Source organism: Coregonus lavaretus (assembly GCF_964263955.1).
Source record: "Coregonus lavaretus genome assembly, chromosome: 1".
NCBI lineage: Eukaryota > Metazoa > Chordata > Actinopteri > Salmoniformes > Salmonidae > Coregonus > Coregonus lavaretus.
In genome coordinates, this window is record NC_139988.1 from 19121520 (window position 1) to 19135062 (window position 13543).

A 13543-nucleotide genomic window follows, 5' to 3' on the forward strand; every position below is an offset into this window, starting at 1 on the left:
GTACGCAATGGTTCTGGACAGGTTTACAAGAGTTGGTCTTACTTCAAACTCTATAGTATTATACAGACAGTGCATGGTGTACACAACACTGGAATCTTAGTAGACAATGGTGAGGGAGAGGAGCATATAGGTGTCCTATATGTAATTCTATGGGGTGCAACAGTGATGGGGGTGGTTGAAGAGGGCCCTCGGGGAGAGCGTAAGAGGTGAAATAGGGGTTAAGCCTGAAGCATGTGTGAAACCAAGGTGAGTTCAGTCAGTATGAGGGTTTTGCTATGGAGGAGAAAGAGCTAGAAGAACATCACTGCAGGACTCCAGTCTGGAGCTCAAGATAAGAGAGAGATGTACTGCCTCTCCTCCATGTAGAGAAGAGAACACACACTACTGAGAGTCTAGTTGATGAAGTTGTAACCAACAGGGTACCACTTGGATTGAGAGTGGCTGCATGTTCAGAGGTGTGTGTGTACGTGTTCTATACCTTCTCCTGAGGCACAAAGTTGGGGCTTCCGACATCAGTAGAATCGTAGGAGAAATCATAGGAGAATGAATGTCTGCCTCTGTCCTTCAGCCCAGTGCCAGGGACGCATTTGGATATGTGCTACAAACATAATAGCTTTGATTAATTTATAAAACAGGAGAGGTATTGTTATTGTGGTCATTGTGCAATATGTCATCCTCATTCTAGAGCCTTTAGTTGGTCCTGATATCTGTACCAAAATGTATCTCTTAAACATTGTCTGTTCATTGAATAATAAAATAAAAAAATCAATCACTGTATTGAAAATCGTGCTGTATTGAAATGAATCAATAATTCACCTTTTTGTTGCAGTCTATAGAAGTGGTGCTCCCCTCTATGTGGATAATGACCGTCGCAGACATTTCCTTTTCTCTGTGAAATTAACGTAGATTTTGTGAACAGTTTACTTGAAGTCAGTCAGGCTGTTTTATGTAGAAAACTGTATACAATGCCCAATGTAGGTCTACATTTACATTTTAGTCATTTAGCAGACGCTCTTATCCAGAGCGACTTACAGTTAGTGAGTGCATACATTATTTTTTATATACTGGCCCCCCGTGGGAATCAAACCCACAACCCTGGCGTTGCAAACGCCATGCTCTACCAACTGAGCTACATCCCTGCCGGCCATTCTCTCCCCTACCCTGGACGACGCTGGGCCAATTGTGCGCCGCCCCATGGGTCTCCCGGTCGCGGCCGGCTACGACAGAGCCTGGATTTGAACCAGGATCTCTAGTGGCACAGCTAGCACTGCGATGCAGTGCCTTAGACCACTGTGCCACTCGGGAGAGTCCGATTGATTGTTAGTGTCATGATGATAATTTTACTTGAACCAGAAATCCCCCTCTTATCAGGTAAGAAGAGTTTTAACTGTGTAGTTAATCTTTGAAAAATCACCATTGGACTTTAAATGTGTTGCGTGAATCATGACTATATCAAAACATTATACACTGCTCAAAAAAATAAAAGGGAACACTTAAACAACACAATGTAACTCCAAGTCAATCACACTTCTGTGAACTCAAACTGTCCACTTAGGAAGCAACACTGATTGACAATACATTTCACATGCTGTTGTGAAAATGGAATAGACAACAGGTGGAAATTATAGGCAATTAGCAAGACACCCCCAATAAAGGACTGGTTTTGCAGGTGGTGACCACAGACCACTTCTCAGTTCCTATGCTTCCTGGCTGATATTTTGGTCACTTTTGAATGCTGGCGGTGCTTTCACTCTAGTGGTAGCATGAGACGGAGTCTACAACCCACACAAGTGGCTCAGTTAGTGCAGCTCATCCAGGATGGCACATCAATGCGAGCTGTGGCAAGAAGGTTTGCTGTGTCTGTCAGCGTAGTGTCCAGAGCATGGAGGCGCTACCAGGAGACAGGCCAGTACATCAGGAGACGTGGAGGAGGAAGGAGGGCAACAACCCAGCAGCAGGACTGCTACCTCCGCCTTTGTGCAAGGAGGAGCAGGAGGAGCACTGCCAGAGCCCTGCAAAATGACCTCCAGCAGGCCACAAATGTGCATGTGTCTGCTCAAATGGTCAGAAACAGACTCCATGAGGGTGGTATGAGGGCCCGACGTCCACAGGTGGGGGTTGTGCTTACAGCCCAACACCGTGCAGGACGTTTGGCATTTGCCAGAGAACACCAAGACTGGCAAATTTGCCACTGGCTCCCTGTGCTCTTCACAGATGAAAGCAGGTTCACACTGAGCACGTGACAGAGTCTGGCGACGCCGTGGACATTCTGCTGTCTGCAACATCCTACAGCATGACCGGTTCGGCGGTGATCAGTCATGGTGTGGGGTGGCATTTCTTTGGGGGGCCACACAGCCCTCCATGTGCTCGCCAGAGGTAGCCTGACTGCCATTAGGTACCGAGATGAGATCCTCAGACCCCTTGTGAGACCATATGCTGGTGCGGTTGGCCCTGGGTTCCTCCTAATGCAAGACAATGCTAGACCTCATGTGGCTGGAGTGTGTCAAAAGTTCCTGCAAGAGGAAGGCATTGATGCTATGGATTGGCCCGCCCGTTCCCCAGACCTGAATCCAATTGAGCACATCTGGGACATCATGTCTCGCTCCATCCACCAACGCCACGTTGCACCACAGACTGTCCAGGAGTTCGCGGATGCTTTAGTCCAGGTCTGGGAGGAGATCCCTCAGGAGACCAGCCACCACCTCATCAGGAGCATGCCCAGGTGTTGTAGGGAGGTCATACAGGCACGTGGAGGCCACACACACTACTGAGCCTCATTTTGACTTGTTTTAAGGACATTACATCAAAGTTGGATCAGCCTGTAGTGTGGTTTTCCACTTTAATTTTGAGGGTGACTCCAAATCCAGACCTCCATGGGTTGATAAATTTGATTTCCATTGATAATTTTTGTGTGATTTTGTTGTCAGCACATTCAACTATGTAAAGAAAAAAGTATTTAATAAGATTATTTCATTCAGATCTAGGATGTGTTATTTTAGTGTTTTTTTTAGCAGTGTATATAGCCTTCATTCATATGCTGAATCGTGTCTAGCCCATATAGACGCCAACTACCTTTAGCGCCTATTGATGATACTATCTTCTGGCCGGAAGAGTTTTATTAAGAGCCCCGACGCTTGCTCTAAATGTTAACACGCATCGCTTGCGGTATGGCTTTGTAAACATAAGGAACGCATGTTTCATATCAGCAAGAAATATTTTTCAAAAAAATAAAGGTCAAATTATTAAACACCTTTATAGGGTTAGGGTTCCCACACGGCCATATTTCCATGTTACAGCGCTTCTTTATGGAAAACAGACCAAAGACAGAGTCGACTATCTGTGCTAATCATCTGCGTCTCCAAACATCTGTGTGTAAACGGAAGACACAAATGTGCTGTCACTGAAAAATACTGTCGGCTGCAACTGTTAAAACAGTGTACAGTAAAGGTATATTTTGCATTTGTGAAATTATTTTGATAGGACGGGGCTTTATGTTTCTAGAGCCATACCACAATTGAGAATCGATTCACGTTTAGATGGAGGGAAACCCTGTGATAGTACATTAATCAGTTATGCAGTTTAAAGCTGTTATTTTTGCCCAAAGTCGACCTTTAAAGTTATTGTCCAATGTTTGCAGATTTCTATGAAATATGACCTATAATTAATGACATTTTGAGTGAAATAGTTTTCCTTCCTAATTTGGGGTATTAAGCTTTTCTATGTTGGAATAGTGTGGAAGTACACCAACAACAGAATGGTGCGGGCCTATACCAGTCATTAAAAATATTAATGTGAGTAGACCACTGATTGGCCAGACATCATCCTCTACCAGGAAATAGCAAAAATGTTTTAAACGGTTTTGTTTGAGATACAAGTTTGAGGTGGGGTTTTTGGAAGTGTTTTTTTCCTATAATTTATGCTTTGGACACAACAACATTATTTGGGTATGAGTTAACAGAATATGAACTTAAGTGAGATTGTCACTGGACAGTTACATTAAAACTGCAACATTTTTACTTTCCACTTATACTGTTTTCAAAATACCCCTCCATGTACATTTTAGTCATTTAGCAGACGCTCTTATCCAGAGCGACTTACAGTTAGTGAGTGCATACATTTTCATACCCTGTGGGAATCGAACCCACAACCTTGCAACGCCATGCTCTACCAACTGAGCTACACGGGAGATGAAGAATAAGTAATGTCAAACTGTGTATAAGTGCTGGAAATACGTTTTAAATTGTACAAAATAAAAAAAATACATTCCTAACCTCCATCAACTGTTCATAAACGTTGACATTGTGTATATTGACTGACTGCATCGGGATACAGACCTTTTGATCAACGGTCGAACACGAACAGCCACACGCACTGACGCCATGGCACGGAGCACTTTCGTCCAAATCACCTGAGAACTGCACCGTGTCAGTCACATAAGTAGCTACAATCAGTTAAAAACTTTGAAATGGCAACATACTGATTCAGTTTTCATTGCTGCGGGAAACTTACTCGTTTGGCAGCCCTCTTCCAATAGTTTACTTCTCAGAACGGACTGATATCAACTTGATTAACTGTGTGATGCAGCTGCTGCCACTGTGCTTGTCCCGGTCTGCACCAACTCACCGCTAGGTGGCTCCACTTGACTTGGGCTCATAGGATTGGGCTCCAGTCTTCCACGGTCATGTCTAGAAGGGATCCAGCCACAGATAGAACAATTAGACAGATATTTAACCGGATGTGAAGCATACGCTTGGCGTTTTCCACTCACTACCAAATATGGTGGTGAAAGGAAGCCCAATGGCCGGCAGTGGGAGGAGATGGAGCGAGATGCATTTTGGACAAAATTCTGCAAATGTTCTCATTGATGAAACATTTGATCCCAACACAGTTTTCTGTTCGCAAAACTAGAATCTGTTACGAATAATGTGGACTAAGTTCAGTAGACTTTACCCTTTGCCAAAGTTTCAAAAATTGCGTTGTTTAGAAGGAGTGCAAGGGCAAATTGAGTTATCGCACACGCGCACTTTAGAGTAGGCATTCCCTAACAGAAATAGGCAAATACATGCTTGGCTCTGCCCCCTTCCTTGATTGTTCTTCCCACTATGACTGATTTGTTCCCATTGAAAACGACAGGCTGTGGAAAGCCAGGCTCAGCAAGGGAAGATTCTGCAAATGGAAAAGCTTAATGGGAAGAAGATTAAAAGCCATGTACCTGGTGCTTATGCTAGGTTGAGAGGAGTCATCACTGGGGTCACAATATCTATGTCCATAGATGATATTAAAGAAAATGTGAAGGGAGGCAGAGCGATTGAGGCCAAAAGGTTGATGAGTAGGAAAGAGTGTCAAAGAAGTGAAAGCTTATCAGTGATGCTGGGGTTTGAGAAAGTTTTGCAGGGGAAAAGTACAGATAGGATTCCTTAGTTTCCATGTAGATGCTCAGTGTAAAGGAAAGAAAAGATGTGCCAAGTGTGGGGGGGAACATGATTATGGTGAATGTGGAAGCAATGTGAAGGTTAAGTGCTGTAATTGTGGGGGAGAACCATTTGGTGGATGCCAGGTGCAGAGAGAAGCTAGAGAGGCTCATAGATACAGGATCAGTCATAATGTATCATATGCAGAGGCTGTAAAACAGATTGGTAGAACTACAGTGCGGACTGATGGAGCTTACATGGATGTTCCTGTAGTAAGTGGACCTACTGTAGTCGGTGCTTCTGATGGTCTTGGCATGGTTTTGAGTTCAGAAAATCTTGCGCTCATGAATGTGCGGTGTTAAATGACATTTTGAAAATGAATAAAGTTGACTTCATATCTTTTATTGGTAAGGTTATCAATACGACTCGGGTTGTGGAAAGCAGAAATGGCAGGTTAAAGGTTATTGTGGAGAAGGCAAAAGAGATATTGGGGGTAACAGATGTTACTGTTGAAATGGTTGAACTAAGGGTGGATTGTTTCAGCATGATATAGATCAAGTTTAATGGGGTTGGGGAGGTTTTTTGGGGGAGAGGGTGTGGTAGAAGTTAGTAGCGATTTATTTGGTTTAGAATTTTTTTTCCATGATAGTATAGAATAGGGCAGATCATGATTGATCGGACATTCTAACACAGTAGGTGGCGGCATGCACTTTAAACGTTTGCTTGTAGTCTGCCATGATATCATAGAAGAAGAAGAAGAAGAAGAAGAAGAAGAAGAAGAAGAAGAAGAAGAAGAAGAAGAAGAAGAAAGGCAGTGATCTGTCTTGGGTTAGCTATAAACATCTTTGATCCAGCCCTTACAAAAAAAAGATTGTAGTTTTGAAACTGCAATAAAAGTGCAGTCGACTTTGGTATTTTGGACGCAGTAATTGCAGAATAGTTGATAGTGGAGTAGGTTTAGATGGTAGGGTATTTGTTGATTTATTTTCCAAGCAAAGTATAAGAGAGTTAGTCCCGTGTAGCTTAGTTGGTAGAGCATGGCGCTTGCAACGCCAGGGTTGTGGGTTCGATTATCATGGGGGACCAGTATGAGAAAAAAAAAAAATTATGCACTCACTAACTGTAAATCGCTCTGGATAAGAGCGTCTGCTAAATGACTAAAATGTCAAATGTTATACTCCAGTCTAGTAGGTGGCGGTAATGCAACATTTATTGGATGCCAACCGCCGTTAAACCTCATCGAAGAAGAAGAAGTAGATGTAGATCGATCCATTCTAGTAATGACCGGATTCCACTTTTCCCATGATGCAACGCACTGAGAGGAATTTTTCAAAACGAATCAGCGATGGCGGAACAAACAAGCAAGGAGGTGGTCATCGGGAGCGTAGAGACAACGAATACATTCACAAACGATCACAACCTCCGATCAAAAATATGCCTCCCAACTTCGCAAGGAAAAGGGATTAACATACCCATTCAATTCGACACCGAATGTAACGTCCCGAGCCGGACAAACGACTTCTCAGACGAACCACCAGCTACGGAAACCTCTGGGCGACTATCCCAGGAAACACCTACAACAACAAGCAATTGTACCACACCAAACAGCTCCAAGTCAAATAATCTATCGTCAGATGAGATGAAATCCAAAGATATCGTAGTAGGCACGGAAGATAAGGAAAACTACATCCACGCCGGTGTCTCTGATGTTGGTGGGTCTCTCTTGTATTCCTATTCACTTGCGCATGATGTTCACGTGTTGCATGTAGGTAACTACAGTACTTGTACTTGTAGCTACAGTATCTCTCTCCATGTCCATGATAAATGTATCATACGTCAGTCAGCCAGGTCATACGCATGATACGTCAGGTGATCAATTCTTTGAAACAGTTATAGTAATTGTTTGTATTGCAAAATAAACGTATTGAACCAACAAACACACTTACGACAGCCTAGACTGGTTGCCTCCCACAATGGTGCCTAGGGTCTGGGTTTCCGAGACTATTGACAGCCTATCGCCTAAAACGTTTTTATTTGCTGTGTTATTTGACAGTGTGATCAGATCTAAGTCTAAGGTGGACCTATCAGATGATTCTATTGTGTTCTATCGTTTTGTCACCAAAGCCCCATATACTACCCACCATTGTGACCTGTACGCTCTCGTTGGCTGGCCCTCACTACATATTGGTCGCCTAACCCACTGGCTCCAGGTCATCTATAAATCACTTTTAGGCAAATCCCAGCCTTATCTTAGATCATTGGTCACCATATCAACACCCACCCGTAGTATGTATTCCAGCAGGTATATCTCACTGGTCATCCCCAAAGCCAACACCTCCTTTGGCCGCCATTCCTTCCAGTTCTCTGCTGCAAATGACTGGAACGAACTGCAAAAATCTCTGAAGCTGGAGACACTTATCTCCCTCCCTAACTTTAAGCATCAGTTGTCAGAGCAGCTTACTGATCACTGCACCTGTACACAGCCCATCTGTAATTAGCCCACCCAACTACCTCATCCCCATATTGTTATTTACATTGTTATTTATTTTGCTCATTTGCACCCCAGTGTCTCTATTTGCACATCATCTTCTGCACATCTATCACTCCAGTGTTAATACTAAATTGTAATTATTTTGCACTATGGCCTATTTATTGCCTTACCTCCATGACTTACTACATTTGCACACACTTTATATAGATTTTCTATTGTGTTATTGACTGTTCGTTTTTGTTTTCCATATGTAACTCTGTGTTGTTTTTATCGCACTGCTTTGCTTTATATTGGCCAGGCCGCAGTTGTAAATGAGAACTTGTTCTCAACTGGCTTACCTGGTTAAATAAAGGTGAAATAAAAAATCCACAGATCCTTCATCTGAAGACAGCACCTGCCAGGTTATCACCGAGACCAGCAGCACAGACACTCCCCCCACTCTGACCCCCTCCAAGCAGGCTGAGGCAGATGATGCAGAGACGCTGCGGAGGGCCAGGGAGGAGGGCCGTGTGGAGGTAGTGTTCCCAGGCTTGGTAACACAGGAGGGCTGCTGCCGCTTCGTCAGTGAGATACTGAAGTGTATCCTCTACCAAAGACAGCAACTGCCTATGACCTATGACCAGCTGGTTTACTCTCAGAAGAGACAGCAAGCTGCCATGCAGGTGAGTACTGGGCAGTGATGCTTCCAATGTTCTCAACCATGTTTCTCTCACTACATATTTAACATCAATGACAGTTTCTCAATTTGTCTTTCCTCGGTTCCTTGCTTCATCTCTCCTCACCTCCTCAAAACACATTGGAGAAGGTCGGAAGGCATGAACCTTGGGAACCTCCTCCAATACAGTTGAGAAGATGAGGACGAGGAATCGAAGAAACACTGGCTGCTATAATAGCCCTACTCCTAGCAGTGTTGTCTAGGATCTATGAGTTGCTGTTTAACCTCAGGCCCTCTCTCTTCCTCTTTACCCAAGAATGAGGCGGTGGTGGGCTGGAGGCCCGGTCAGTCCGCCGCAGAAGGCCTGGACTGGAGGAGGTGCCAGCGTACCCTCCAAGACCTTGAGGAGGTGCTACAACAACTGGAGGTGCTCTTCTCCCTCTCCCTGGTCCCCCGCGTGCTCCTCCTGCTCGGGGGCTCCCTCCTCCTTCCCAAGGAGCTGTACGAAGTCAACATGGAGGACGTGATACTAGCCGCCGGCGACCTGAGTCTCCGCGTTTCCTCGTGTTTGCGCCAGGTCTTCCGCACGCTCTTTGTGGCCGACCTGTTGTCTGACGCTAAACCTGTCCGGCTCACAGCCACGACGGTCATGGTTCTGGCCCATAGGGACTGTGGCGTGGGGTGGTTCCGGCCCAAGCTGAATTTCAAGGTCCCCACACGGGTGAAGAGCCAGGTTATTTCTCTGTCTTGTGACCCCAGTAGTGTCTCTGAGTCTGGGACGTCTGAGGGAGGAGGGCAGACTGACTGGCAGGACTATGTATGGTTTCAGGCCCCCATGGCTATCAAAGGCTTCAGTAAATGACATACAAGGGACAAGGAAGGTACGCTCATCCACAGCCATAGTATGAGATGAGACAAGGTCCTGTATTCAGAGTCTGAAAGTAAGAGTGCTGATCTAGGATCCGGTCGCCCCGTCTATATAATCCTACTCGTACTGATCTAAAGGCAAAACTGGGCCCGTCTTTATGAAGTGTCTGAGTTGGAGTGCAGATCTAGGTTCAGTTTGACCTTTTGGATCACAATGACTAACATTATATAGACAGAGGGCACCTGATCCTAGATCAGCACTCTGAGATCATTTGAGCAAATGGACCTGTTTAAACGCAGCCCAAGTGTTGACTAAGCGTATTGACACATTTGCCATACCTCTCTCTCTCAGGGACCCCTGTCTCTCTCGCTGCATTTACACAGGCAGTCCAGTTCTGATATATTTGTCACTAATTGGTGTTTTGACTATCTCAGATCAGGTCTGAAAAAGATATTGTGAAAAGATCTGATGTGATAGGAAATACCAATTAGTGAAAAAAATATATGAATTTTGCTGCCTGTATAAACGCAGCCTATGTAACCCTGAGCCCAGTCCAGGGACTGTGTTTTTTTAACAATTCATATGAATGACTGGTGTGATCTGTACAGAATGATTTTAATTAATTATATTTTGTCTTCGCTATGTATTTACTTATAGCTTGGATACATGCTGTAATGAAGCAGTGTTGGTGTTCTCACTGTGTATAATATAGCCTACTAAATGATTTTATGCACAGTATGCCTACTTGTCATCTGGTTGAGACGCAATACTGGCTGTATCAAATCAAATTTTATTGGCCACATGCGCCGAATACAACAGGTGCAGACATTACTGTGAAATGCTTAGTTACAGCCCTTAACCAACAGTGCATTTATTTTAAATAAAAATGTAGAGAAAAAAAGAGCAGAAGTAAAATAAAATGACAGTAGGGAGGCTATATATACAGGGGGGTACCGGTGCAGAGTCAATGTGCGGGGGCACCGACTAGTTGAGGTAGTTGAAGTAATATGTACATGTGGGTAGAGTTAAAGTGACTGACTATGCATTAATAATTAACAAGAGTAGCAGCAGCGTAAAAAGATGGGGTGGGGGGCAGTGCAAATAGTCTGGGTAGCCATGATTAGCTATTCAGGAGTCTTATGGCTTGGGGGTAGAAGCTGTTGAGAAGTATTTTGGACCTAGACTTGGCACTCCGGTACCGCTTGCCGTGCGGTAGCAGAGAGAACAGTCTATGACTAGGGTGGCTGGAGACTTTGAGAATTTTGAGGGCCTTCCTCTGACACTGTTAGTTGTCGTGTCTTGGTTGTCAATTGCTTAAAAATGGATGTCTGAAACAATCTTTTGTAAATATACAGTACTGTATGTCAGTTTTAGCTGGATCACTAAATTATTTCAGGTTTATTTGAATTGTACACATTTGCAGCTAAAAGCTGAATTGTTGTATACAGCCCAGGACCAGGCTTAAGCTGTGTCTGGGTTATTCTGGGAAACCAGCCCCACCAATAGTAGATACTACAAAATACTTAACAAACAAGCCAAGTAGTACAGGGTTGCCACAATAGACATGATTACAGCAGTAGTGCATTATTGCAACAAGGACAAGAGAAGGAAAGAGCTGAAACAAATGTGATTGATGCTGCTTCCACACAGTTGTCATGACTCTCCTGACAGTGGATCAAAGGACCCATCAGCTAGGCAAATGTTTGAGGATAGCCAGACCCCCTCTCTCCCACAGAAGAGGGGAAGGGGGGGGTCTGTGCCGGTCTTGACACCTTAACAATGGGTCGTAAATTTAAGCAGGAGAGAACTCTCTTCCTGGCTCTATAGTATTGAGAAAATAATGCCTTTGTCTAGAGAGAGTTTTGCGCCAAAACCTTTTTCCCTAAAAAGTGAACATTGGAACATTTATATCTATCATCCAAATGTTAAGAATGGTCAGTGGGGATCTAAAGAATAATCATGTCATATTGTTTATTATTTTGTGATGTCATTAAGGATGGTATAACGAAATAACTAACTCATTTTACATTTACATTTTAGTCATTTAGCAGACGCTCTTATCCAGAGCGACTTACAGTTAGTGCATACATTATTTTTTTTCATACCCCCTGTAGGAATCAAACCCACAACCCTGGCGTTGCAAACGCCATGCTCTATGCTACATCCCTCCTGGCCATTCCCTCCCCTACCCTGGACGACGCTGGGCCAATCGCGGCTGGCTACGACAGAGCCTGGATCCTGGAACTCGGAAAGTGTACACATTCTATTTGTCAAGTTTACATCTAAATGTTGTATTAAATATATGATTAAGTATGAGAGTATTTTGGTGAATATAGGAATGTGATTTTAGTCTTCTAATGAGAATTGTTTTTCATGTAAACTTTTGCCTAGTCAGTAACCACGCCCCAAGGGAGCACAGACATTGTGTCGGCGTGATGGAATGCCCTCTTTTTACCCGAGGATAAAATGCCTTGGTTACGAAATTCACTCAGACCAGGGGCCTGTTGCACAAAACTAGGATAAGGGATTAAGCCAGGATATCTTGGTGATCCTGGCTCAATTGATCCGTAATCCGGTTGCACTAAAGATGGATAGGGGGCAGGAGGATATGTTATGGTATAAATTACCATGGAGATTTATTCTGTGGAGCTAGCCTGCTCCAGACCAGGCTAAATTCCAGGATCTATTTAATCTCATCCCTAATGTCAGTCAGCAGTCACCACAAATGGAAACCAATAGTTATTTCACTGCTCACTATACATTGTTATCACATATAACTAGACCCACTGTCATTATTTAAACGTTTGTGATCATTAATTTCAATGATTTTGGATAAAAAATGATTGTTAGATGATGTTGCTATCATTAGATAATTTACAGTTTCCCATAGACTATAAGGCTATATATAAAATGATAGAATATTAGGGCCACAGAGGGGAAAAAAACACAAGTCATAATATTGTAACCAGTTGTTTTAAAGGAGGACAGTTGTTAAAATGACAGATGTGGGGCATTTCGTGAAATTGTACTTCAGTATGGTTTCATAAACAAAGACATGCTGATGTGCCAGAATATTAAGTATCACATTGTCATAAGTATCAAAACTGTAAAAACAATATGTAGCTTTTCTGCAGAAAGAACCAGCCTCATAAATTTATGACTTTATCCTTTTTCTTCAGTGTGGCCCTAGTACTCTGTCATATAAACAAATACACATTCCATATGAATATAAAAACACAATGTGTAACATTATGTTCCTTTATTGAATAAGGACAAAACAAAGCAGGTAAACCATCAGCTCCTTTCGAAACTGAAGTCACAGTGACTCTACAAGATGGAAAGCACAGAATCCAAGCATATTATACAAAATGATACATACACATTCAAAGGTCTGTATATAACACACCCTGCATGTCTGCACACTAAAATAAATGCAGGACAAATCCATACACATCAACTGAACAGACAAATGAATGGATGCAGTAGCCTCCCTGCAGCCTTGTATTACACACAGTATACCGCACAAACATCATAAGAGGCCAAATTCGTAAAAAAACGAACCCAAAAAAAACCAAATTCCTCTGCCACCGCAGGACATATTTAACCAAAATTGAAAGCACACATACTAACTAAAATAATTCAACACATATTGGTCCCTCAGCAGCCGACCACTGTCGTCATCAGGGAAGATTGCCGGATTGTCCCAGTCCATGGCTGGTGGCACTCTGGGGGCCCTCTCCTTCCTCAGGCAGGCCACATTGTGGAGGACAGCACAAGCCACAGTAATATCACATGCCCTAACAGGGCTGACCCTTAATTTGTGAAGGCAGTGAAAGCGTGCCTTCAGGAGGCCAAAGGTCATTTCAACTCTGGCCCTGGTCCTGGCATGGGCATGGTTGTAGGCCTGCTGTGCTTCCTGGGGGTCTGTGAAAGGTGTCAGGAGAAAAGGCTGGCAGCCATACCCCCTGTCTCCCAGCAACACACCAGAGAATTCACCTGTCAACACAAAATCTCATCATTACTACCTCATAAACACAGTGATATTCTTGACACAGCCATGATGGTTATAAATAGGGGTTGTGTGGCTTACCTTGTGATAGGCACTGATAGATTTCAGA

At 43.5% G+C, this 13543-nt stretch overlaps 2 protein-coding genes across 3 annotated transcripts in view; one reads left to right on the top strand and one right to left on the bottom strand.

Moving 5' to 3' along the window:
• LOC311124056 (kinesin-like protein KIF16B) overlaps positions 1-879 on the bottom strand; it is a gene marked incomplete at both ends in the record, with an annotated part of 131241 nt that extends 130362 nt beyond the window's left edge. The window contains 2 exons of the mRNA XM_084158251.1: positions 479-598; positions 817-879. Coding sequence (XP_084014377.1) covers positions 479-598; positions 817-879 — 183 coding nt within the window. The remainder of the gene's footprint in view (positions 1-478; positions 599-816) is intronic.
• Positions 880-6168: 5289 nt separating this feature from the next.
• LOC311127702 (MAD2L1-binding protein-like) lies at positions 6169-11736 on the top strand. Of its 2 annotated transcripts, XM_084159571.1 has the most exons (4): positions 6728-7123; positions 8275-8564; positions 8874-9438; positions 11540-11736. In XM_084159571.1, exons 1-3 carry the CDS (start codon positions 6757-6759, stop codon positions 9417-9419), a joined length of 1203 nt encoding a protein of 400 aa, XP_084015697.1. In that variant the 5' UTR covers positions 6728-6756; the 3' UTR covers positions 9420-9438; positions 11540-11736. The 2 variants fall into 2 exon arrangements, with proteins under 2 accessions (XP_084015698.1, XP_084015697.1); XM_084159572.1 differs by lacking the exon at positions 11540-11736 and having other exon boundaries at positions 6169-7123; positions 8874-10160.
• The last annotated feature ends 1807 nt before the right edge of the window (positions 11737-13543 follow it).

Bases quoted from the DNA above. Each gene is read 5' to 3' on its own strand.
- LOC311127702 (XM_084159572.1), top strand. From the start codon at position 6,757: ATGGCGGAACAAACAAGCAAGGAGGTGGTCATCGGGAGCGTAGAGACA. The intron at 7,124-8,274 runs GTGGGTCTCTCT...AAAAATCCACAG, and splicing joins CGCCGGTGTCTCTGATGTTG to ATCCTTCATCTGAAGACAGC. The intron at 8,565-8,873 runs GTGAGTACTGGG...TCTTTACCCAAG, and splicing joins GACAGCAAGCTGCCATGCAG to AATGAGGCGGTGGTGGGCTG.